The sequence below is a fragment of the Stegodyphus dumicola genome, chromosome 4 (genome assembly GCF_044657685.1).
Source record: "Stegodyphus dumicola isolate Sdum_Otavi_A_Nest chromosome 4, ASM4465768v1".
Classification (NCBI taxonomy): Eukaryota; Metazoa; Arthropoda; class Arachnida; order Araneae; family Eresidae; genus Stegodyphus; species Stegodyphus dumicola.
In genome coordinates this window covers 226,810,604-226,837,555 of record NC_140771.1, presented here as the reverse complement: position 1 = coordinate 226,837,555, position 26,952 = coordinate 226,810,604, and the positions used below count along the sequence as shown (strand labels likewise).

The following is a 26,952-nucleotide window of genomic DNA, read 5'->3' as shown; positions in this document are numbered from 1 at the left end:
AATTTTCTGGGATAAACTACCAATGTGCATAGCTTTAGCTATTTGACATCTGGTTCGCCCAATATGAAGATTAATTGTTTCTTACTGTAATATGCAAATGATTCTCAATGGGTACTTTTCCATTATGCACTTATCATGCATTTTGGTGTTTTTTTTTTTTTTTTTTTAGTTGTAAGAAGTTTCTAGTGATAAGAATAGTTTATAGATACATACACAGACACAATGATTTGCTGGGTCTCGGCATATGCCTGGTTTCACTTTCAGAAGCGAAAGAAAGCATGGGAGATACATAACAGAAAAGTAACGATCAGTGTACAAAGACAAAAATAACCTGAATACAGTCAAAATTCTTTAATCTGGACCTCAAAGCTACAAACTTTCTGTGCATGCGTAAACGCATAATGCGTATATGCATGTGCATAATACGTTTACGCATGCGCGTTTAATGTATAACAGACGGTATAAGCTAAGCTAAAATTATCTAATTATCTATTTCAGTTAATGTTGCAGATTGCATTGTTCCTTAGTCTTCTAATTGGATCCGGCTTATTATTTTTTGCAGACTGTTAGAGCAATTTTATAAAAAGTAAGCTTGAACTTTCAATTATGTCAAATAGAATTTCTGATATATATTTACTAATATGTAAAGGATCTACAAAGCGAAAGTATATTTCGAAGTCCATTAAACTAAGCTAAAATTATCTAATTATCTATTTCAGTTAATGTTGCAGATTGCGTTGTTCCTTAATCTTCGAATTGGATCTGGCTTATTATTTTTTGCAGACTGTTAGAGCAATTTTATAAAAGTAAGCTTGAACTTTCGATTATGTCAAAAAGAATTTCCGATTCTGGAGATGCCAAAGGATCTACAAAGCTAAAGCATGTTCCGAAGTCCATCAAACAAAGAGTGGAATTGTTGCAAAAAATGGATAAAGGCATATTCTTTGTTTTTCTAACCATTCCGAAATCTGTTTAGCAATTTCACGCTGCTCTGCGGGGGGGGGGGGGGGGTCGTGGAGCGCAATGAACTGGAAGTTGATCTGTCAGCACTATCCTTATCTTCAGGGCAGATGTTTTTATTTTATTTGACTTATAATTCCTTACTAAATGTAGTATTTCATCTTGATGTTTACCGTCTTTGATATGATTTAAATCAAATTCCTCGTCATTATAAATATCACGAATACACATCAAATAGTTTTCTGGTTACAATTTTCTAATTTTGACTATGTGTAATAGATGCTTTACACATGCGCACGTTGAAAGAAATGTTTAATAAAGTAAACAAATAAATATTAAGCTCTTTTTTTTTTTTTTTTGTTAATTTTGATACCCTTTAGATCATAATTGCTCTTTATTTAATAAATTATGGTTTCATATTTTTAATTTTATAACTTCTGCATGCCATCTTACCAGATTTAAACTGATGATCTATAGTCCGGAAAAATCGATAATCCGGAATCGCCAAAGTCCCGACGAGACCGGATTAAAGACTTTTGACTGTATACGACAAATTATTGCATTCTCTTTTAAAAGCAAACTATTTTATTTACAAACTTCATTCCTAGCATGAAAAAAAAATCTGGTACTTATTCCACCAACCATGAAAGTTGGTGGAGATACTGTCAAAGTTGTACCAGTCTTTCATGCATAATTCTGTGCAACACTGCTATCCTCAACTATTAGAATAAAATATAGTCATACACTTTCCACACATAGCCCCTGTTGAGGAAGTATTTAATTTTCTTCATTTTTGTGCTTCATAAAAAGGTTTTTGTTAATTTCCATTATTTGGTAATGTCCTCTGATTTTACCAAAAATTCTGTTTAGAATGCTGTGGGTACAAACTTCTAATGTATTACTATTTTATTGGCTATATTAAACTGTTCCCTCCCTTTCAACAAATGTTAATTTGCCCAGCTGTAAATGAATCCGAATTTGATCAAAAATGAGGTTCTACAGCCCTTGAACTCATTTTTTTAAATAAAAATCAAGGAAAAAATACAGCAATAACTGTAAATTCAAATCCTTGTTCATAAAAAAAAATGCTGGCTTATCAGGAATCAATTAGGGTCACATCAAATGAAAGGGCAGATGTTATGACGTCACAATTATTCATAATTGGCACTAAATCATGCTCCTCAGTGACAGTTTCATGGCTGACAAGATAATACATATGTATCAAAAGTTTCTTTTGGCATTAATTAGGGATATTTACAAAAATATCATAGCTTACCTCTTGATCTTTTATAAGAATTTCAGCTTCTGCTTTCAGTTTCTGAAGATCATCTTCCAATTCTTGAACAGAAAGAATAAGATTTGATGGACTGAACTGCAGAAATTCAATAAAATCTTTTTATTACATCCAACAAACAAGCACACAAAATATAGATATTTAATTTGTCTTGAACATGAATGAAGGACTATCATGGAAATTTCTCCATGCATGAAAAATAAAATAGCTATAAAAAATTTGAAGCTTTATAAGAAAATTCACTATGATTCTTTTAGTTATAAGTATCAAAAAATTTCTTTAAAAAATGTTATTATATAACATAACTCAAAATTTTAATCTTATCCATAATTTTTTTATGTCAAAACATATAGAGTGAAAAATACCTAAGATGCCACCCACTGTGCTAGAGAGTTTTTATCTTGTTTTAGATATGCATTTTCAAAATTGATATTTATGTTATGAAAAATAATACAGGCAGTTAAGAAGGAGTTTAGGGAGGTGGTTTCCACTATTTAAAAGGATCCCTAATTATTATATCCATAATTCTAATTGACATTTTTCGAAAAAGGTTTTTAAAAAAACAAAAGAGGAAGTCCACTAAATTAGGTAACATTTAATACTATTTCATTACATATGTGGCACTCATTTTTTTTAATGATATGTCTTTTATCTACAGACAAAAATAAAATAACTGAATCTTGGATAATAGCCTGTTAAATAACAGTAACAAAAATGCACATTTATATCCAAGGTTTTATTGCTTTCATATTGTGAGAACCATACCATAACTTATAATCTGTAAATGCTTCAATAAAAATATATTTAAATATTTTCTGCTTTGGAATTATTACAAATTCAATACTTTGTAGGGTACAACTCTGATATACACCGTAATTTCACCAAATGTGGCAATATGTGTTCTGCGCTGGTTTTGGGCCCAATTGCATGTTGTAGGGCAAACCTGTTGACGTTGAAAAATCTTTTGCTGGAGCTCGTTGGTTCCCATCAAGCTCATTGGTTCGCATCTGTGTCTCAGAAGGTAAAATGGTGCAAGTTGTTGAATTGAAGTTCGGCAAAAGGAAATATCATTGTGGCCATCCTGTTAAGGGGCAGTGGGTATTTGGAGATGTAGAAAGAGGGTCTGGGAGATTATTTTTAGTGGCTGTGCATGATAGAAATAGGCATTTGTGATTTTATTTATTTGTGAACCATAGTATCAATTTTCTGGATAGTGTATCTGCCTGTCATATAAATACGATAGTGATGACGTGGCGGCACGTTAAAGGCGGTATGAAATTGGTATTTCTGCTGTTCGAAAAAGCATTAATTCATGGTGTGTGCATTTTATTTTATTCTTGTTCTTATTTTGAAGAATGTTATGTTCATTGTTTTTTTAGTATGAATTTCTGTCGTTATTGTTGTTTTTTTAATTGTTTGAAATTTATTTTAGTTATTTTAGTTTATTTTGTTGATTAGTGCGTTTTGTTGTTTGTGCAAATCGTAGATATTTTTTAAAGTTGAAACAGAACGTTGTGTACATGGTATTCTTTGAAATTTATTCTTGTCATATTAATTTATTAAAGCTAGGTGTGCGTAGTTCATAGATTCGTTCGTTGCCTAAATTGTGCAATTCGCAGATTTTTTTTTAAAGTTTAAACATTAATGTTGTGTACATGGTATTCTTTGAAATTTATTGTTGTTATGTTAATTTATTAAAGCGAGGTGTGTGTAGCTTGTAGATTCGTTCGTTGCCTAGATTGTGCGATTCGTAGATTTTTAAGTTAAAACATATCGCTGTGTACATGGATTCCTGTCAAATATTTTTGTTTAGAAACTTTATGTTTTTGCTATCTAATTTTTTGTTTTTGTTTCGGATTTTTAGCTTAAATTGTGTGTTCAAAACGCAGTTTTTGCAAGTGCAAAAACCGCGTTTTTGAAGACATTTTAGGCTTAAAGTCTGAAATGTAGACAACAAATTTAGATAGTAATATGGCAGCGTGGAGTTTCTCGCCAAAAATGTTTGGCGAGAAATTTGGCGACTTGAGGGCGCATATCACAGTACTTCCCTTTGTAGCTATACCAAATGATGATTTTCATGAAATAACTCCTTCACACACACCTCCCTTTTTAGAAAAATGTAAAATATTTTAAAAGAAAGATAGAAAATGCCTTTAAATAAAAACAGCACAAAATGTGAATTTGTGCTTTTACATGGAGTTACGAATGTATTGAGGGATATAAGAATCCTTTCACATCTGTGAAGTTATTAATTCATACACAGAAGAAAAATTTTCTAATTTCTACTGCGTTTCAACTGTCTTGTGTGCAACTTTGTTCTCTAATACTGGTAAATTTCCACTACAGGAAAAATTCGAAATTACTGCCAAAGCAAATTATTTAAAAGTGCTCATAAACATTTTACTTTAAAAATACTATTCCCCTTCTTTATTTTAAGTTCAAAATATCCACAAATTTATTCAGATGTATTTTTAAATTAAACAGAAACAAAAATACAAACCTAAATTTTATAATTTTCCTAACCATACAGCAAATAGGAAAACAATCAGAAAAACAATACAGAGAATAATAATTAAAAGCAGAATATTTTTGAAATATCTATATACATATACATTTACTTACCAAAATGCTGAATCAGCAAGTCCATGCATTATGCAGGGCAACAGCAATGAAGCAGATTACAAGTACATATGGCAGAACAGTGGAAAGAAATCTAATTGCTATCTGTTGGCCACATGATGTCTGTGTATCAATATTCCTCTGTTGAATATATAACTGGCGATTTAAATTATATACTCTGAGAATTTTTCAGAAAACTATAACATGGGTTTGTAAAGACCTCAATTGAATGAATCAGCCAGTATCAGAATACATTTTAAATGTACAGAAATTACATTGTAAAATAGTTGAAAGAACTTATGGTTTCGAGAGATCAACTGTCAAAGACATAGTAGCTATATACAAGAGTACATGTTTTTTCCCTAAATTTGTGTTTTGGCACAAATGCCTATATACAAGATATGTACAAAGTTTTCTTTTAACTATTTTCAGGTGAAATTAAAACTATAAATACACTTTATTTACATCAATATGTAAAGGAACAAATACTTAGTTCTCATCCTCAGATTCATTTGATATAATAGTTGATTCACCAGTCACTCTACATCTATGCAAAATGGCATTTTCAAAAGCTTTTTTCACTGCTTTTCTTTCAGCAGCTTTTTTTGATTCCACAAGTCTGGCTTTATCCAATTTAGAATCTACACCCAGAGGTTCCAGTTTATTTCGTGGAAGCCACTGCCAAGTCCTTTTTGTGTCAAAAAATAATACTAAATATACATTGTCTTCATAATTATTTTTCAATGCAAGTACATCTTCAGGTGGTACAGGAATGGGTACGCCATTATGGAAATATCCAGAATTTGGCATGTTTGGGCTTATGATTAGCGCAGGGTACCATGGATATCCACGGCATTTTGCCCACACTAAATCTAATGGCTGCAACTGGATGAGATGTTGCTGTTCTTCAGCATTAAATTCTAATGAAGTACGTGCTTTCTCTTTCCTTGCAGTTGCTTTTTGACCTTCTTTCTCACTTTCACTATCTGATTGTCCTTCAGAACTAGAACTACTACTGCTAGGTGTTGAAGCACTACTTGATTCAGTATTATTATCAGAATCTGTGCCATGATCTTGGTTGTTAGATCTATATACTTTAAAACTGTCAGTTTGAGGAAGAAGAGACGCCGGAAAAGGGTTCAGACAAACAGAAACAGAGCTGTTTAGTGCCATAGATTTCTTTTTTGATAATTCTCCTTCAACTGATAGACTTGTGGATCTACTTTTCTTTGGACCCTTTTTAGTAACCATAATAGCATCACTTTCTGACTGAGATCGGCTCTGTGCTCTTGCACTTTTACTACGAGTCTCTCGTTCTTTGAGTTCTGATGATTTATCTGTTTCTGGTTCACTAGCTTCTGAACTCAGTTCTTTCATACTCTCTCTTCTAGTCATTATAGAACGACGTGTTCTTGATATTACAGGTCTTTGAGTTACACTGTCTCCGTTTTTAGATGTGGTTTCCATTTGACTATCATTCTGATTTGTTACTGAAATCTGAGGTTTTAAAACTGGAGGAGAAGCACTTTTTAAAGATTTTGGAGATGAAGTTACAGTAGCAACTTTTTGAGACTTTAAATTTGGAGATGAAGTTTCAGAATTAGAAGACACTTTTGGCGATTTTGATAATGAAGGGGGTGGAGGAGATAGTGTTTTAGTCTTAGCACTAGGTGATTTCTGTAACACTTTTTGACACTTTCTTGGTGGTCTACCAAGTCGAGGAGTGATATCAGTATGTTCATCTCCAGATTCAGACGTATGGTTTCTGAGATTTCTACCATGAAAAATTGCTTTGGGGAGTGATGTAATTACGTGTGAATTAACCTTTTCATCATCTTCAGTATCAGTCAAATGACTGTTTTGAACAGATCCTTCTTTTACTGCTCTTCTTAATGGCATTCGCATAATTTTTTTATCTTTAACAGTTGAATACTCCTCTTTAACTTTGATATTTCGTGTGCGTGATAAATTAGCATCATTAGCTTCAACAACAAGATCTTTACCTCTAGTCCTAGCTCTAGATGCAGGTTGTGTAACTACAGTTGTGGGAGATTCATCTAATTTATTCTGAATTTCTGGTTTTTCATCCTTTTCAATGGATATGTCTCGATTTTTCAATCTGTTTCTTGTCAGATTCCTAGGGCTAGCATCATCAGATTTTACTTCAGATGGTACAGATTTTACTTCTAATTCTACATCTTTATTTTTTGATCTTAATCGACTGCTAGTAATAATATCATTTTCATTTTTTATCTTATCATCTTTAAAATCACATTTTGTTCGCGTCGTATCTTGCTTAGATTCTGGAATGAGCTGCAAATCATCTTGTTTTATTTTTGTTCGTGTTCGATTTATATTTTGTACAGCACTTTCAACATGGACCAAATTCTTATTATCAACAGCATTTACATTTTCTTGATCATTTGAAAAAATTCGACGATTTTTCTTCCGCTGTCTGGCATTATGCAATGAAATCTTTCGTCGTAATATATTTATTTCAGAGCGGAGCCGTTTGGCTCGCTTAGTACGAGAAACCCCAACTTTCATTTTATAAGTCTCATCCAATTTGTGCAAAAGCCTCTCCAGTTGTTTTTCAAGACAAACAGAAAGATCATCTTTAACGTCTTCAACTTCAGAATTCTTTGGGCTATCTTCTACTTGCGTTGTTTGATCACGATACAAGCCAGTTTTGAAATCAAAGTTGGCATTTATATATTTCCTAGCCTCTCGTAAAACAAAACCACCTTGCTCTCTCATTTTTAATGCAGCTCTATAAAACACAGTATCTTTTGAATTATATGACAAGCAGTTTTTTATCATCAAATTAAAATCACTTTCTAAGCTGTCAAAACTATCATACTCATAAGCTTCTACTTTTTTCATCATAGTTGATAAATCCATAGGCTGTTTTATATAATCTAAATAATCAGGGACTTCTACTAAATCCACAGGCCTGGCAAAAATTTCACCAGCATCACGCTCTTGTAACTGTTGTATAACTTCACGCAGTTTGATAATTAATGGTTGCAGTTCCATTTCTGTTGTAAGCTGGTGAGCTCTAATATATTCTCGCTTCAACTTTTCTCTTTTACGAATTAATTCAACTAATAATCTAGCTCTCTCTAAATCCTGTCTTAACTTTTGCCAGTATTGAAGCTGTTCTCCTAAAGATGCCCCTTCTTTATCCAAATCAGGATCTCTGCGAGAAGACTGAGTAGTCTGCAATCTTCTCAACAAAGGAACTCCATTTCTAGACTGCCTTTTTAATATCCAGTATGCAAGTAATCTATCCAAAAATGCCTGCTTCTTTGGCATTGAAACCATACTCGCTATTTTGGTCAACCTCTCTGGTGGTATTGTAGGAAGAGAAACAATTGGGACAGCAGTCCTTTTCTCTGCCAGAATTTTTCTTGCTTTTCTCATTTTCTCCCGTGACTTAGCTTTTGCTTTTGCTTTTTTGAAAGTATCAGTTTTACCACTGTCATCATCTTGGTTAGTATCCATATCAGCAGGGGCATGCACATCACAATATGCGGTCTTACGTACATTATAAGATGTTCCATTCGCATTATTTTCCCTTACAGCTTCCATGCGCATATATAATCCAGCCTGTTGGGCACATGTAACATGGAAAGCAGTGTAACAATTAGCCTTGTGACATTGAATACAAGCACCTACACTTCTTTGTTTACATATATAACAAGATAATTTCCATCGTGCAGGTGGTATGTTTTCAATGCTGTCCAAAGGCTCTAGAAACACTGTGTTAGCAAAACAAACTTCAGGTATCCACAATGCACAAACAACATGTGCCCACCTACCATCATCGGTTTGTTTAAATGCACCTCCTTTATTTGGACAAAGAACGCAATCAACAGCTCGTGATGGTGATTGAAGACATCTTCTACATAGCCACTGTCCTTCAGGTATATATGGTACACCATAACATTCTTGATGTACAGCTAAATTACACATATCACAAAAAAGAATAGCATTAGAATTCTGACATTCACCATCATTACATATGCAACAAACAGCATCTTCATCAATAGATGGATTTGGATCTTTACCTGTTGTCTGACTTTGGAAATAAGACTCCTTTTCAAGACGGTCCATTAAAAGTTCAAATGTATCAGCAGACACTTCAGTTAAATCATCTTTTTTACGTCTATCATTCATTATCTCTAACCATACACAATCTTCCTCATCCATATCATATTCTACATCTTCATCTAACTCTTCCAATGATTTCTCAATAAAACGATAATAAGCTGTGGGCATTGGTGGTGCATCTGGAGCATTATAATCTGGTATGATACGATATGATGCTTCAGGGAGTTTTGGAGCACTGCTTGGTGGTTCTTTTTGCTTTTTTGAAATCTCAGAATGCTTACTAGATTTAGTAACTTTAGCTTTGGTATGTTTAACTTCCACTTTTTCTTGTTTTTGATCATTTTTCTTTTCATTCTCATTTCCATCATGCAACACAAAATCAATAGGTTCACAAATATTTAACTGATGAACATGGCCATTCAAATCAACTTCAACAACTTTTTGAGGTTCATTGTAATGTAAACTTTCTCGTGGACTTGATGAAATTTGCAAGGGAGATGGTGATCTTCGATTTGAACGTGGATGCCATTTCCCTTTCTTTTTTCTAATTTTTGATGAAGGTGAATGTTGGATAGGAGGATTGTCATGATCATAATTGTATAAGTGAAACTGAATACCGGGAAAACTCTTATAAATTTTACCACAAGTTTTTACAGGGCATTCATATGGTGGCTTTGTAGCTCTTAAATTTTGACAAAATGTTTTAATATCAAAATCCAAAACCATTCTGAGAATGAATTTTTAGAGAATTAAAACTTGAAATTCTAAACCACAACATCAATTTGCATATTTTATGAAGATATTGAGCATACTCTTAATTATTACATATCTTTATATGTAAAGTCAGTTTTACATTTAAATAGCACTTCTTACAGTAGGAATACCTTTCGTAAATTCAAGAAAGTATCAGCAGTTACCAACCTGCACTTTTGTATCTTTTTTCAATTTTCCTTCAAGTTCTAATACTATTGTATTAAGAAGCGTTTCAGACTGGTTTATCTAAAGAGAAAAGAAGTAATAAAAGCAGAATATTAGACATGATATTTTATAAGAACATTTCTTATTTTCCTAACAAAAAATTACATACATACATAAAATGCAAAATTTATGGCAAAAAATTTCACCACAGCAGAAGTTTTACTGCTTTAAGAAACAGTCTCCCAAACATACACATTCTGTCTTGTATGAACCAGACATTCAGAAAATGATTGCTGTCATAAATGGATACATCACAAATATGGGTATAAAAAATAAATGCCTAAGATCAAAAAACTAAACATCAGTTTACTTGAAAATATCAGAGTTTAATTAGTAAACTGCGATGTACTTAAAAGGGCAAATAATATCATCTTGACCATCATAGGATCATTAGAAAATTTTCTACATGCATTCTGAAACACTGCTGTCAACCTTGAAGTACGGAAAACTGGGAGGTTCTCGAGCCAAAAATCGGTAGTTTCCAGGAGGTTTTCACACTGTGTGGCAACATAATTTTGAAAGAACTCTAAAATGAGTTAAATTCACTACGTAATGAATGATTCAATTAAAATATACTAATAATCAGATTTTAAATTTTATGTTCTATGGCTAATTTTATTTTATAATTTTCTGACACTTTTACACTGAGAAAATCCAGAATAGGGTAGGAAAGCTTTAATTTATAAAAGTACTTTTAAGTATGATGAAAGTAAAATGTATATACTACAGTGTGGATAAACTTTGAAGTGTACCATAAATTAATGTAAGAAAAAATTAAATATTAAATCATATAGTACTTGAATCTTCATGCAAAATGCAACAACTGCCTACGTAGATTAAAATAATTTAGATCAAATAAAATTTCACAAGAAAAATTATGCTGAAAATCACTAGGGGTGAGGGAAAAAATTTGCACAATTTAAATTTTAGTAATTTTAATTTCCTACTGAAAACACTTTCCTCAGAAACGGCTAAAAATTAAATACTGCAAATTTAGTGACCTAATAGGAAACATTATGAAAAACTGGAAGATTTGATACTTATGCTGAAAGTTTGACGATGAAATGAATATTATTTGTTGAAAGCTTAGAAACCAACTCTCTCTTTTATGGCTTACACGTAGCCCTCAAAGCCTACTCATGTAGCCTACATCAAAAAACAATTGACTGAGTAAATGTATGTGACAATGAATTTGGTAATAAAAGCGAGTACTTTTATAGCAATAATGAAATAAAAATGAGTTAACATTAATGTATGTGATGGTTTAAGTAAATGTGCCTTTTTAAGGTAAAATCATTTAATAAACTATTCATATCAGAGAATCATAAATTGTGAAAAATCTCATATGAAGAGTAACAGCAAATGAAGGAGAAACAGGATAATTTAAAATAAGATTAAAAGCCACCTTAGTTTAGAGTAGATTCGAATAAAACACTATCAATTTCAAGAGCAGTCAGACAAAGGTCCATCTTCTTCACAGATAAAACAAAATGTCTTCCTAAATGGGAGACAGAGCAACCATTTTCATATCAAAATGAATGAATGGGTACAGCAAAGCAAACCTGAATGCAGTATCAGCAAAAATAGCAATAAAACATGAAAAAATAAGATACTGGAATTCTAAAAGCAGTACAAAGAACTGTATTGGAATTCATGTCATTAACTGAAGAAAATTTTTTTAGTGTGGAAAGCTTAAAAAAAAAATTCCAGGTACTTACGTATTATTGCCACCAACAAAGTAGAAATTGCCAGATTTTCAAAATGTGTAAAACTCTGGCAACCATGCACGTAACAATTCTTCAAGCAGTCATGCATTTAATAATTTCATCAGTTTTAGCTAACGTCATCATTTTTATATGCATTCTTTTGTTGTATTCAGTTTTTTTAATAGTAATATATTATGTCTTCAACTCAATTTTAATACATGCATATGTGGAATTTGTCTAAGCAATTCTGGGGGAAATAACTGAAAATCTATTTTAAACCTATTCTTAGAGCAATTACCACAAAATTTCTACAAGAGGGGGAAGAATTGCTTTTACGTAGCTTTATTGAATGATTAGCTAGTAAAAAATAACATGCAATATCATAATATGCATATGTGTAATAAATACTTTTTTGGCAATAAGTCATCATTCTTTTCTTCTGTAAAAAAATCACCAAACTACTTCAAGGTGGTTGCACTGATAAGTACCAAATTCAGTTCATTAACTAACGAAGCTCTAAAGATAATCTTTGCAGAATTCAGTACCTAATTATGATTAATTATCAAATATTACATTACTTCTCTTTTTTGAAAAAAAAAAAAGATTTGTGCTTCTTGATAGGAAATTTTAATAAATTCTTTATCAAAGCTGATATGGTGTGTCTGTTCACATAATCCTATACAGTACAAAGTGTGAGATCTGGACGTCCAATATCCGGAATGATCGAAAATCCGAACCTGAAAGATACCAACAACTTTATTTTTTAATATGCTTTACACATGCACATTTGATTCCCTGCCCCGCACATAATAAAACACGTGGTGAGTCCGGACTCCTAATTTCACTTTGGCACTAAATAAAACACCTCATTATTGAAGAAACAAACATTTTAGCATAAATTTTGTATGATCGAGAACTTGGCTTTAAAGTGTATCCGCTTGGTATACATCTCAAAAAGAAAACATTCCACAGAAATACATCGTTCATTTTACACCTACTAATATTTTATATCCCTGATGCCAACTTGGCGAATCATTATTTATTATATTTTGCTTTCATCACTGCATGTTTATTGGCACATGACAACTTGAGCAATGACTGATGTAGAAATGCCTAAACATTTTTTTAATTGATAGGAAATTGATAGGAAAATTACTAACATAAAAAAAAATGTGTACAGTAATCTTTTGTATTTACATTACGCTTGACGCTAATTACATATTTAAGTTAAATGTGCTAAAAATGTTGACGAGGGAAAATTTAATAAAAATTTCTTTCCATATGCTAAAAACAAATTTTCTTAATGATACTCATAGGCCAAAAGATTGCGTTATTGCTATTTGAATTAAGAATAACTGATTTGCTATTCACATAAACTCAGAACCAGTGCCAGGGCTCATATGGCAGAAGAATTTAGGGAAGACAAAGGGAGACACTTCGGAGCAGAATTTAGGACCTACAGAGACTGCACCAGGCGGTAAGATATCTAGCGCTGGCCCTCAATAAGCCTTAAGTATATGTGGGAATTTATTTAGTGAAGACTCGGATAAGCCTTGTGTAAGAAATAGACATGAGTATAATAAATAACCAAAGGTACTTACAGAAAATCCCGTCGACCACAAGAGACGGCGCCAATTGTGCCAAAAACTCATTTACTATATACTAGAAAAAACGTTCTATTCTTATTTTTCTTTCAAATTGATGGCCTTGATAATAGGCTGTGTGCACAAACTTCTCTCAGTTAATTATTCCAATTTATAACAGTCTTGTCACTTAACTTTAATTCCTCTATTCCCCATTCAATAGTCGTCAGTTCTCTGCACCAACAACAAATGAATCGGTTGCAGTCAAAAATGAAATAGAAACCTCGAACCACGTTCCCCTTTGAATTGAAACTTGGCTTCGCACAAGCCTTAACGTTGCAACATCATTGCTTTTCAGTTTTTAAATAAAGTGCCATTCCGTGGCCATTAACACATTTTTTTAGGCCAGTAAGATTCCATTACTTTGGAAATATTCAACAGCATGCTCTTCTGTAGTAGGCCGGTCCAAAATTTTAATAAATTTTTTTTTTCCGAAAATGCATGATAGAATGGAAAACAGGAGTAACCCCTCTATCACACATTTAGAATAATAACTAATTACACGTATTAGTTACTATTAGAATAATAACTAATATGTGTAATCAAGGTCACACCAAACCCAGCATGTTTGAAGAAGAATTTTCCATTTTTAACAAAAATCTTTTCTTTAATATGCAAAAATGGTCGACAGATTTTCCGTACGTACCTAATTAAACTAATACAATTTAAGCTTAATTGTCTTAGTACACGATAGAAGCCAGATAAAATTTAGCCGAACAATTTGCCTTTAGTCTCCAATCTCAGGATACATACAAAGCCGAGTCAAATGAAAGTGAGCCAACCCCTCCTCAGCAAGAATAGTTCGGTCCATCATCTGCGGCGCATGCGCGAAGCACAGAGACAGCCTTCATTTATGAAAGTGGCGCGAAATTGTGAGGTTAAAGTTCTTTAAGGCGCTCTTACACTGGGTTGAAGACGGTAGCGTGACATAATGGACGCTCCAAAAGAGGAACAGCGTGGTGTGGTCAGGTTTTTGACAGGTGAAGTTGTTTCCCAACATGAAATTAGTCGCCGTATGACTGCTGTGTACGGTGAACATTGCATCGCATTGGCCACTGTGAAGCGTTGGAGCAAACGGTTCAGAGAAGGACCTGAAGGTTGCAAAGACGATCCAAGACTGGGCCAAAGCCACCTTGCAATCACCCCCGACACAATTGCACACGTTGATGAGCTGATTAGAGAAGAACGGAGGATAAGCATCGATGAACTGGCAGAGCGTGTGATTATCAGTCACGGTTCGGTTCACACCATAATTCATGATCATCTTGGTTATCGGCTTTTGTGTGCTCAATGGATGTCCAAGATTTTGAACGACCGCCAGAAGACGGAGAGGTTCGGCGCTGCTTTGACTCATCTCATCCGGTATCACAATGAGGGTGACGAATTCTTGTCCGCAATTGTGACCGGAGACGAATCATGGTGCCACCACTACGTACCTGAAACACGCCGGCAAAGCTTACAGTGGAAACATTTGAATTCACCACCCCCGAAGAAAGCAAAGGCTGTCATTTCCTCGGGAAAGGTGCTATCGACTTTTTTTTCGATCGTCAGGGGCCATTACTGATTAAATTTGCTAAACGTGGAGAGACTATCAATAGTTCGCGATATTGTGCAACGGTGGATCGGCTGCGTGTCGCAATCAAGAACAAACGACCTGGAAGATTGACGAATGGTGTGAGATCTTGCTACACGACAATGCCCGTCCCCACGCCGCTGATGTGGTTAAGACACAACTGGCAAAGTTCAAGTGGGACACGCTGCAACATCCTCCATACAGCCCAGATTTGTCGCCATGCGACTTTCACATTTTCGGGAAACTGAAAAAACATCTCAAGGGTACCAGATTCGTGTCGGACGCCGCCGTGAAGGAGTCGGTTACAGACTTTTTGAATCGACAGCCCAAGGAGTTTTATGAGACGGGGATCACGCGGCTCATTTGTCAATGGGATAAATGTCTCAATGTTCATGGAGACTACCTTTAAATAAAGTACTCTGTTTGTCATATATTTGCATTGGCTCACTTTCATTTGACTCACCCTTATAGATAGGCAAATATGTATATGAATGATAGCTAAATTTTATGATAACAGCCACGAATTTTAAAGGTTTTCGGATATCGCAAATCAAAGGTGAAATTTTCCAATTAAAGGATTTTGTAAAGAAATGTGGAGAAGCAGTAATAAATGATGATAATATAGAAGAATTTTCATTGTGATGACAATGCTCCTCAATCATCAATCAGTTAATGGATGGCAAAATCCATAGTGCGGTTTTAAATCAGGAAAATACCGCTGCCGCTAGTGAAGAAAGTGAGAGAATTTACTGAAAATGAAAAAATTTCAATTGACAAGTTAATCAGAATTCTCGAAACAGCAATTACAGGATTTCAACAATGTAACTTAATAAGAAATTATGTATGTCTAGAGAATTAAAGAGAAACTATTAGCACAAAAAAAATGAAGCAACTTAAACAACTTACATTAAAAGAAATGTTTAATAAAGTAAACAAATATAAATATTAAGCTTTTTTTTTTCTGTAAATTTTAAAGCATTTCTGATTTGGTCATAAATGTGTCATTATTTCATATCAAGATTTTGTATGTTTAATTTTATAATTTCTACATGCCATCTTACTACGTTTAAATTGATAATCTAATATCCGAAAAAATGCCAAATCCGGAATTGCAGAAGTCCCGATGAGTCCGGATCTCGGACTTTGTACTGAATAAATTTTTATGCTTTTAAATTACTTTCAGTTGTTTTTGCTACTTAAATAAAGATATAACAGATTATTTTTAGTAGTAAATAAATTCACAGAAGTATACTCGTAGTTGGCATATAAATATTTTTGCTCTCCATGTTAACTATGAGATAACTTCAGACCAGAAAAACATTACTTATCCATAGGCACACAACTAAATGTTGTGTAAATTTGTGTTTGATATTTGTGTTAACTGATTTTAAGAGATTAATCCCTTGCAATGAGTATAATATGCAAGGCTTTTAGCAAAGATTTTGACTTAACTCTTTCAAAGTGCTTGCATTTTCATGAAATTCAATTCCATTCACCCGTTCAGGACCAGCGTCACATATACGCAACGATTCCACTCCTACCAGCACAGCATCCCGTATACGCGACGCAATGATTCTACTCCTATGAGCCCAGCGTCGCGTAGACGTGACATTAAAACGAAACAATTTATTTGAATTTTTATAAGCCAGTAAATGGAGCTAAGTGGTAATTGTTTTCACATGGGTTGATTCACACAGCATTTGACCTTCACGGACTGGCATTAGTTTCTGTTTTGTGCTTCTGATTTTGAGAGATTTATTGAAATAAACAAACTGGAAATCACGGCTCTTTATAAGCACACCTGTGAATTAAAGGGGCACAGGCGTTTTTGTTTATTTCGCTAGGGTTTTTTTTTTTTTTTATTTTATTTTATTTTATTGAAAGTAAAGCTTTCTTAATTTATTAAAAAGTAGCATTACAACATTATTTCAGAAGGGGAAAGACTATCAGCTTTCTCGACGCACAATGCGTCTTGCTCGCATTTCTCTGGAAAGAGCCAGCGTTTTTGTTTTTCTTACTCGATTTAATAGGTCATATATAATGCCTTAAATGGTCATTATAATGACATAGGCGTTATATGTTGGTATATAATGTATTTACTTTACATATAATGTATATAATGTACATATCGGCGTCATCAGTAATGGATATCCCGCCAGTGGGGGTCTTCCCTTGATCACTTTCCGGTCATCGTGATACTGTTTTTGATTTAGAAAAACAGGAAGTTTTCTAATATAAACCAGATGTTACACAGGGTTTGAGGATGAAATATTTCTGAGTGTCTTTTTAAGAAGTTTTGGGACATGTGTTGAGGTTATATCTCCGTTTCATTCTGTTAGCCATGGCTAAAAGACCTTACTTAAAAACTTAAAAATTTGTCCAAAATCACCGGACACCAACACTTTCTCATTTAACTCGAAGACAGTTTCAAAAATTTACATTGACGGAAAAATAATAAAGGTAGGAGAAGATGCGTTGTGTGCGCTAAAACCAAGGAAAAGCGAAAGCAAACGTATTTTGAGTGTGAAATATGCAATGTAGGCCTGTGTGTCGATCCTTGTTTTGAGTTATTTCGCACACAGTAGAATTTTTAAATTGGAATTTAATTGGAACTAATTTCTTAAATTGGAATTAATCATTAATTAATACCAATTTTAAATTGAAATTAATTATATTATTATTAACTAAACAAGAATTACCTACAAGTAATTCCTGTTTAGTTTTTTTTTTTTTTTTTTTTTTTTTTTTAATTTCGTATTTGTAATTTCTTTTCATGTTTATAGTATTTATTTCTGCATGTATAGTTATGATTTTAGTATTTTGCTTGCTTAATTTATTTCTATTAATGTGATATTTTTTATATTAATACACATTAAAAACAAGTATGTTAAATATGCAACTTCAAAAATTGAAGTCATAATATCAAAATGCTGACTTCTTTTTTTTTTTTTTCTTTTCTTTTCTTTTTTTTTTTTTTTTTTTTTGTGTGTGTGTGTGTGTGTGTAAAATTAGGCTTAACTGCTGAAAATGCATGGGCAGATGGCAACGATCCCTTTCAGTGGGTCCTGTCCCGTGGCTGCGCTTCATTCTACGGGCACTGTTCCTTAAGGGGTTTAAATTTTTATAATACCCTAAAATTAAAATGCTAGAAATTGTATTTTCACAAACAGAGACTAACTTTTTTCAGAGAGAGATCACAAGTGTATGTGTATGTACTGCATAGTTATGTAATTGGTAAAGCTATTTTTTTTATTATCGGTTTGTGGTCCCATTTTAAAAGAAAATCAGTAAAAATACACAGCAAGCACAAAGTCCCTGAATTACTTTAACAGCTTGTTGTTTGGGAATGAAAAAATTTATAACCTTTAGTACTGCTCACATTTTCACAGGTAAAGTTCAAAGCTTTTGTGAGAAGTGACATAAGTTACACAACCTCAACATATGACAAAGTGACCTCTAATTCATGGTCTTCCAACTGCAGATAAATTCAATTAATCTATGTATCGAACTGAACTCTAGTCATGTGCCACATATGAAGTGCTATATATGAATAAAATATATATAATAATATAAATGATTTAAAAATTAGTTTAACTTACAGTAGAACCTTGATTATCTGAGTTTTGATTAACTAAGGTTTCATGTTATCCGAGCCCAGTGCAATAAATTTTTAAAAAGTCATTAAAAGGTATGCACTCTGCAGGTTTGACCTTTAACAATAATTCAAACTCCAAAGATAAGAACCCATCTAACCATGTTTGAACTCAAAAGCCTTGTTTCTTGTTCGCTTTTTGTGAAAAAATCATTTCGTTTTTAGTTTTCGCACCAGATCCAGACTACATAGTTAGCTGTGCAACAACAAAGAAGAGTCAGCAACCTTTTTTTTTTTTTTTTTTTTTTCTTCAGAGGGGGGGATTCTAACCACTGTGTGCTGAACATTGTTTTTATCACTAGAACATTTATCATTAGAGCATTTATGAACATTTAAGAAAACATGATTTTATCACTAGAAGAAAATTTTGCTGCTATTAACATGCTAGATTATGGCGAAATGATTAAAAAGGTGACTGGTGGTTTAGACATTGGCGAAGTGACAGGAGACGATTGGACAAGGAAAGGGGAGGAAGCTGAAAAATGTGTGACTCAGAATGCACATGCAACTGGATATGATATTGCCACAAAGAGAAGAAAATGAAAAATTGCAATTACAAACAGGCATCAAAATCATTGTTTTTAGGGTTTCAGCAGATGTTCACTATCTGGTCTAATAGGTTTTGGACGTTTTACAGCATTGCAAAGATGATGAAGAGGAATTCACTGCTACCATAAATTTACTTGACTGTTGAAAAAAACTGTATGGTGTGTGAATATTAAACACTGAAGGGGAGGTTTTTGTCATCTAACTCAGGCGTAGTGATTTTCTTTTTTAACAAACTGGACAGTATCATTCAGTGTAACAAACTAGGCCACAGCAAATTAATAGCTGTGATGAAACAGCTCTGAATTTTAAAATAATTACTAAGAAAGACAGTAGCATTAAAACAAGAACAGTCATCCTGGTCCGTGCAAAGATCTTGGCGATTTTTCCCCCTAATGCTTCACCTCATGCAGGCTCTTGAAAAATTTATTAAAAGGTCTATAAAAATAACAAAATAGTTGCTGAAAGACTAAAACAGGTTAATCTGAAAGATCTATTTACTGGCTAGAAAAATCGTGAAATGACATGAAACAATCTACCATTCTGAAAAGCTGGAAGAATATTTTGCCAAATGATGATGGCACAAGAATGACACAAACCCAAGAAGCAGATGATGAAGAATTACTAAGTTACAGCTGCAGTAACAAATGAAAATGTGAATGATATGATACATGATGATTAACAAATTGAAGATATGGAAATTCTTCAAAACAAAGATCACACATACAGATGGCTTGAATGCCATCGAAAAGGCATTGCTCTGAGTAACAAGAACACATGTAATCAGCGCTGGCATTACGATGTTTCAACATCTGTTCTATACAGTGGCCAAAAAGCAAAAAGAAAAGAAAAAAAAAAAGCAGCACAATGAAAAAGAAGGCCGTTATTGATCTTTTTAAAAAAGGGTCACAGGTTACGTATAATGTACAGCACCACATTTGTATAACAGGTACATGTTTTCAAGTTTATAGCACTTACCATATTTAGTACTAACTGTATATTTCTACACTTGAACATACATATGTTTTATAATGTTATGTACCACAATGAGTCCTGTATGTTAGTAAATTCCCTATAATATGTATAATAAGCCCATAGTATTAAAAGTTTCTCTCCATTAAAGTCCACATGTTTGCTTATCTAACTTAGTTATAACTTAGTTATTAGCTTGGATAATCCAGGTTCTGCTGTATTTCTTAAAGACAGTTTTCTCAACTGTGGAAGAAATTTATCAACCGTGAACCTAAATATGTATATCATTTAATTTTTAAGTTACACTGTGTCTGACATTTTTTGCTTCTGACGAAAATCCAAGACATATACAACTTAAAAAAAACTACCTTATACTTCTATGATATATATCTTCTTTGGAACTACTCTTATATGCGCCCTCAGGTCGCCAAATTTCTCTCCCCGGTGCCATATTACTATCTAAATTTTTTGCCTACATTTCGAACTTTAAGCCTTTGTCTCCAAAAACGTGGTTTTCGCACATGCAAAAACTACGTATTAAACACACAATTTAAGCTAAAAATCTGAAACAAAAACAAAAAATTTAGATAGCAAAAACATAAAGTTTCTAACCAAAAATATTTGACAAGAATCCATGTACACAGCCACATGTTTTAACTTAAAAAAAATCTACAAATTGCACAGGCAACGAACAAATCTACGAACTATGCACACCTTGCTTTAATAAATTAACATAACAATAAATTTCAAAGAATGTGCTGATCTAAAGGCTCTTAAATTACATTTCAGCTCATCTATTAACAAATACATGGCATATAATTGATACTGTTACATTTCACAATGAACATATATTTTGTATCTTATCACCTATAAGTACACATTGGTCAGTTTGACCGATGGGTATTTTTACATTTTGGCAACATTGGTTGAGCAAAGAAAGAGAGAGAGTTTGTGAATTATGTATAATAAAGTATACATAATTCACAATATATGTGACATATTTTATAATAAAGTGTAGAATATGTCAATGTTTTGTAACAACAAGTTTTCTGCTTTTGTAAAAGTTTGAAAATTGCAATACATTTATTAATAGTCATGTTTAATAATCTTTGTTTGTTAATTTAAATGTTCTTTAATTTTTTTATTGCTTTATGGTGTTTTTTAAATAGTAAAATAGGTAAAAAAAACATTAAAAATGCATACACCCTCGAAATGACTGCATGCATAACTTTACGATGCAACAAGATAAGACAAGACTAGCTAGACAGAAGTTAAGCTAAAGTAAGTGCAAATGAATGAGATAAGATACAGTGAAAAGCTAAGATTAGATAAAAATGGCTGGACAGAAGTTCTTTTAGGGAAATTATGTTTTAGTTTTCTTGTTTCATCTATCGATAGCACAAATAGCTTAACTTCTGTCAGCCATTTTTATCTTACCTTATCTCATTCATTTGCACTTACGCAGCTGAGGAAGATGATTCTGTAGTTAAATCATTGAAACTAGTCCTGCAAAATTTACAAGTATTACACTGATTCTTGTTTGACTTATCCAATAATCCTTTACAAAACAACATCACCAATCACTTAGCAGCTCAATCACAAGTTGAAAAAAAAATAAGCTTCATACTAGGTTGTAATTTTCTCAAGACTTGGGCTTCTGCTTGCATATAAATCGTACAAATTAGAGGTAGGATTATTTAAAAGACCTTTTCTGTGAAAAACTAACTTTTATGTCATTTGAAAGTTACTTCTTTGCCGAGTTAAAAAAAATAGGAAAGAGGCAATTAATGCAATTTTACACAAAATTTCAGTTGTTGTAATAAGACTATACAGTAAAACAAATATTTAAAGGGCTTCTATATTTAAAAGGCTAAAAAATTAAAACCTTTACTCTGACAAATATTTCAGACAATAATATGTAATCAATCAATGACCATGTGAATCAATCATTGACTTTCAATATTTTAAACTAGTGTTCACATTTGGATTAAAAAGTATTGAGTATTTACTTCATATAATGCAGAATTACGAATAAATTTTGTCTAGAAGTCTTAGAGGAAATTACAAATTTTGTCCACAAGGCTTAGAAGAAATTACCATTCCACAATAAACAAACTACACTCAGCTACATAAAATTATTAAACAGCAGAGGTTAATAAAATATGCAGAAAAGAAACTCTGATAATGTTTCTTTCCAGTTTCGATCAATGACAAAAATACAAACATAAGTATATGTATGTCCCATTAGTTCCATGTTTGATAAAATGTATATTCCAAAATAAGCTGTGAGGTACTCCTCTTATTTGGACTGGATTCAGAAGTGTATGAATGTATGCATGCATGTACATATATATGTGTGCATATACACACACATACATAAGTATGTACATATGCAAACATATACATACATGCACATATACAGCTCATAGCAACCAATACAGACAGTGATAAAAAAAAAATTAAAAAATCTGACCATTCTCAATACCTACCTGAAAGCTAAAAGCATTTATAAAATACGTTGGGCTTTTCTGTGTACTCTTTTTTTTTTTTTTTTTTTTTTTTTTATTTATTTATTTTTCACCTGATGCAGTACACAAATTTTAGTTTATATACAATTTTTACTATAGATAAAAATTAACAAACCTTGCAGCCTACCATCAGTTCATCAAGGAGAAAACCTGAGAATATTATTTAAATATTAAAAAAAAAATTGAACAGAAGGATATACATGGATAACTACATCAACTTCAGATGACTGTTATTTAGTTGGCATACCGGATAATATCGCTGTACTTTCGAGTTTTATAGAACTTAATCTTGATATTAAGAATAATATATATATACTATAAAAAAAGTAAAAATTATATCAATTTATTATAAATCACTCATAACGTGAATAAAGTTTTAGTCATCAACATAAATATATTACAAATATAAATGGACACACATCAATTTATCAGTACAAGACTGGCCGCTTCGATCCTTATTCGGTTTTATGATTCCGTTAATAACACAAAGCAAATATAATGCATCAAGAAACAACTTACCAAAAGTTCTAATTTCTCAACAGCAATTTCCATGTTAAATTTTGTGTACAAAAATTTTTCAGCAACATTAACACACACACAACATCAAGCCAACAGATGCGTACTGAGTTGAGATGTTTTTAGCTCGTGAACAGTGTTACCAGTGAAAAGTTAGAAAAGTTAAGGAAGCCCTGCTTTCTTAACTTTTCTAACTCTTTTAAACTTACTAACTCACTTTCTGTTGTTCTAATGCCTCTAATTCACTTCTGTAGTAGTAGAGGAATTCATTAATTGACCTATGGCTACCAGATATTTAACATTACGTTTATCATTCTTAAAATTTATCTAAAATTTAAATATTTCTTAAAAATTGTCTAGATGGTTCTCTGTAGCTCTGATTTGTTTCTAATTAACTGAAAAACTTGATACAAAAAATAGTTGTAATACTGTTTACTGAAAAACCGTACGAATTTGTGATATAAAAAGTGTTAATTTTGCAATATTTATAAAAACGTCATTCAGTTTTTCTTTTTTTTTTTTTTTTTTTTTTTTTTCTTTTCTTTTCTTCCAACTGCCTCCTCCATGGAACGGTGTACATACCAAGGTCAGTAAAATACTTCTATAATTACTTTCGAATATTTTAGAAACCTTTCCCCCAATCGAATACAGATGTACGTTCCTAATCAATACCAAAAACATAAACTAAATCCAAAATAATAACTTTTTTTAAAGAATAAATGAGCAAAAATAATATGTGAGCTGAAATAATGCGTAAAATTAACTTTGAGAGTCAGAGATTATAATGAAGCTTTTGAGTCAGAGAGCTCAACAGTTTTAATGTTTTTGTCGAACTGGTGTTATTACTGAAAAAATATAACAATAATTATTGATTGAGATGCGAGAACTTTGGTGCTCTGTTGTGAACTTACAATATACACTCACTGTCAAAAAAACTGCCCACCAAGAAAGAGTTGTTAGAATGAAACCTTTGATGACCATCAGCGATCATCCTTTGACGTTCATTGATCAAGCGTTCATCACTGCTCCTGTAACTATTGTTTTTGTTGACAGCGCCTGATTGCTCCTCTTTTACCACGTGAGCTCAACGCTTCCGCGGACTTACGGATAGAAGTTGAATACATTTCAACTCAATGCGGTCCGTCTCCCGTCGACTCCTCACAAATGTCAATAAAAGTTAGTTTTTTTCATTGATTAGAGAAACGCATACGCAACCCGTTCATACTGCACTAATGGAAACGGACCCTCAGATGATGGTGGTTCAGTGAGTTTACTAATTTTAACACTTTTACATTTTAAACATTTTATGTTCACTGTATACAGAGCGTATTCTTAGGCCGCCGCCTTCAACATGAACAAACTTGATTCTCTTTTTCAACTATGCGAACAACAGTGCCCTCTAGCCTCTTCCTTCAAATTACACAACACTCCCCTCCTGAATTCGGTGGAGAGTTCATCTTTCAATAACATATTTTAGAATATTCAATTAATATTTCGACAATCTAATAATTTGTGCATTTCCAAATCAGATGATGGTGGTTCAGTGAGTTTACTAATTTTAACACTTTTACATTTTAAACAATATTTTATGTTCACTATATACAGAGCGTATTCTTAGGCCGCCGCCTTCAACATGAACAAACTTTATTCTTTTTTTTTTAAACTATGCGAGCAACAGCGCCCTCTAGCCTTTTTCTGTCAAATTACACAACACTCCCCACCTGAACTCGGTGGAGAGTTCATCTTTCAATAATATATTCTAGAATATTTAATTAATACTTCAACAATCAATCCTAGAGAAATGGTTAAATATAACAAACATGTATACATAACTATAAGCATATAAATTTCACAAAACATTAAATGATACCTATCAGCAAGGTCAGGAGAATCGAACCTAAAAATACAAATTACAAACATTAGTTAAGTTCCATATTATATAACAATTGTATAGGCCTTTTTAAGGTACCAGTAGGTGTTTTAATTATGCAAGATCGTATTTTACCATCTCTGCCTGGCATTAATTCCAAAATTTCCCCTATTGTCTGGAGATTTCTGGGATTTTTATCGTTATGAATCAAGACAATATCGTTGATTTTAAACTGAGATGCTTTAGAGTGTGGAGGGCAAATATTGGCAGATCTCAGATTAAAAAGATACTCTGATCTCCAACGCTTCCAAAAATGATTTAAAATATCTTGATGGTATTTATATCGTTTAATAACTGAATTTCTTGACCCCATCAAATCATTTTATGTTATTTTACTAGCAGGTAGAGATAGTAATCGTCTACCAACCAGCAAATGAGAAGGTGTTAGTGGAGAAGGTTCATTGGGATCGGTAAACACGTAGGTAATTGGTCTACATTTAATCATTGCCTCGGTTTCAATGAGCACTGTTTCAAGCTCTTTCACAGTAAGGGATGATCGTTCATTAATTTTTCGTAAGCTGGATTTTATGGTTCGTACCATACGCTCCCAAAACCCTCCCCACCATGGACCGCTCTCAATAATAAATTTCCAATTTATGCCTCTAGCAGAAAATAATTCTTTCACAGATGAGTCACTCAAAGTTTTAAAAATATGCTTTAGTTCTTTGTCAGCTCTTTTAAAAGTCTTGGCATTATCGGAGTACACGGTGGTACACAGTCCTCGGTGAGCTAAAAATCTTCGGAAAGCTAGCAAAGAACTTTCTGTGCTGAGATCAGTTACTATCTCTATATGTAAGGCACGAGTGACCGTACACGTTAACAACAGCATGTAAACTTTACCTTGCCTGTCTTTCGTAAAAAATGGACAGGCGAAGGCCAACCTGGTCACAGCAAATGGAGGCGACTCTTGGATTCTGCCTGGAGGAAGTGGAGCGATATCCTGTACCCCAGGACGAGCACTATATCGTCTGCATATCAGACATTTGCTGATGATAGTCTTAACACGCTGTCTTCCCTTAATGATCCTATATTTGTCTCTGATCTGAGTTAGTGTCGAATTAACTCCAGAATGAAATACCTTTTCATGCGAGTCTATGATGATCAACTCGGTAAACTTGCACTTAGAGGGTAATAGAATAGGATGTTTTAAATTCTCGTGACAGTCTGCAAATTGAATGCGACCTTTCAACCGAAGAATTCCCTCCTCATCAAGCCTTGGATTAAGGGAGTAGATGGAAGAATCGAGAATTGATTTTATATTTGATAACTTAATTATTTCCACTTGATACGATTCTCGCTGCGTAATTTTTACCCAATAATGTTCAGCTGCTTCAATTTCAAAAGCACCTAAAGGTCCATTCTCTGTAGACCTTTTCCGAAGCCTCCCAATAAATCTTAATTCATAGGCAGTAATTCGAAGTAATTTTCCTAAAGAACTGAATTTTTCTATATGCAAAATTGAGGATTCATTATTAATTACAGGTACAATCAAAATAATACTTTTTCTTAACTCTAACGATTCTGAATTTGGTTGTAATTTCTTTTGTTTCGGAAAGTTTTCAGTAGGAAAACGTAACCAGTGTGGCCCATGCTACCACAAATCATTCTTAACTAGTGACTGAGCACTAATTCCTCGAGTCAGTAAATCGGAAGGATTTTGTTTTCCTTCGCAGTGGTTAAACAATTTTTTGTTGAATATACCCTGTATTTCTGTAACACGATTGGCGATAAATGGTTTCCAATTATTTGGGGAACCTTTAATCGAAGTAATGGCGATTTCGGAATCACTCCAAAAATAAACATCCTCAATTAAATCACCAAACAATTTTTTCAAATAATTTATACATTCGAGCAGCCACGAGGGCTCCCATTAACTCTAAACGAGGAAGCGTGATTGCTCTTACAGGTGCAACCCTGCATTT

At 33.0% G+C, this 26,952-nt stretch overlaps 1 protein-coding gene across 3 annotated transcripts in view; it reads right to left on the bottom strand.

The window, feature by feature from the left end:
• Br140 (bromodomain-containing protein 140) overlaps positions 1-23,294 on the bottom strand; it is a 32,566-nt gene extending 9,272 nt beyond the window's left edge. The window contains exons 1-3 of one of the 3 annotated variants that reach the window (XR_015040891.1): positions 23,104-23,294; positions 9,908-9,985; positions 2,237-2,298 (exon numbers count right to left, since the gene is read on the bottom strand). Coding sequence is in view for 2 of the 3 variants with exons in the window: in XM_085816062.1 (XP_085672188.1) it covers positions 5,363-9,712 (4,350 nt within the window). In the remaining variant the exon portion in view is untranslated. The other 2 variants (XM_085816062.1, XM_035350985.2) reach the window with 2 other exon arrangements.
• Positions 23,295-26,952: the final 3,658 nt, after the last annotated feature.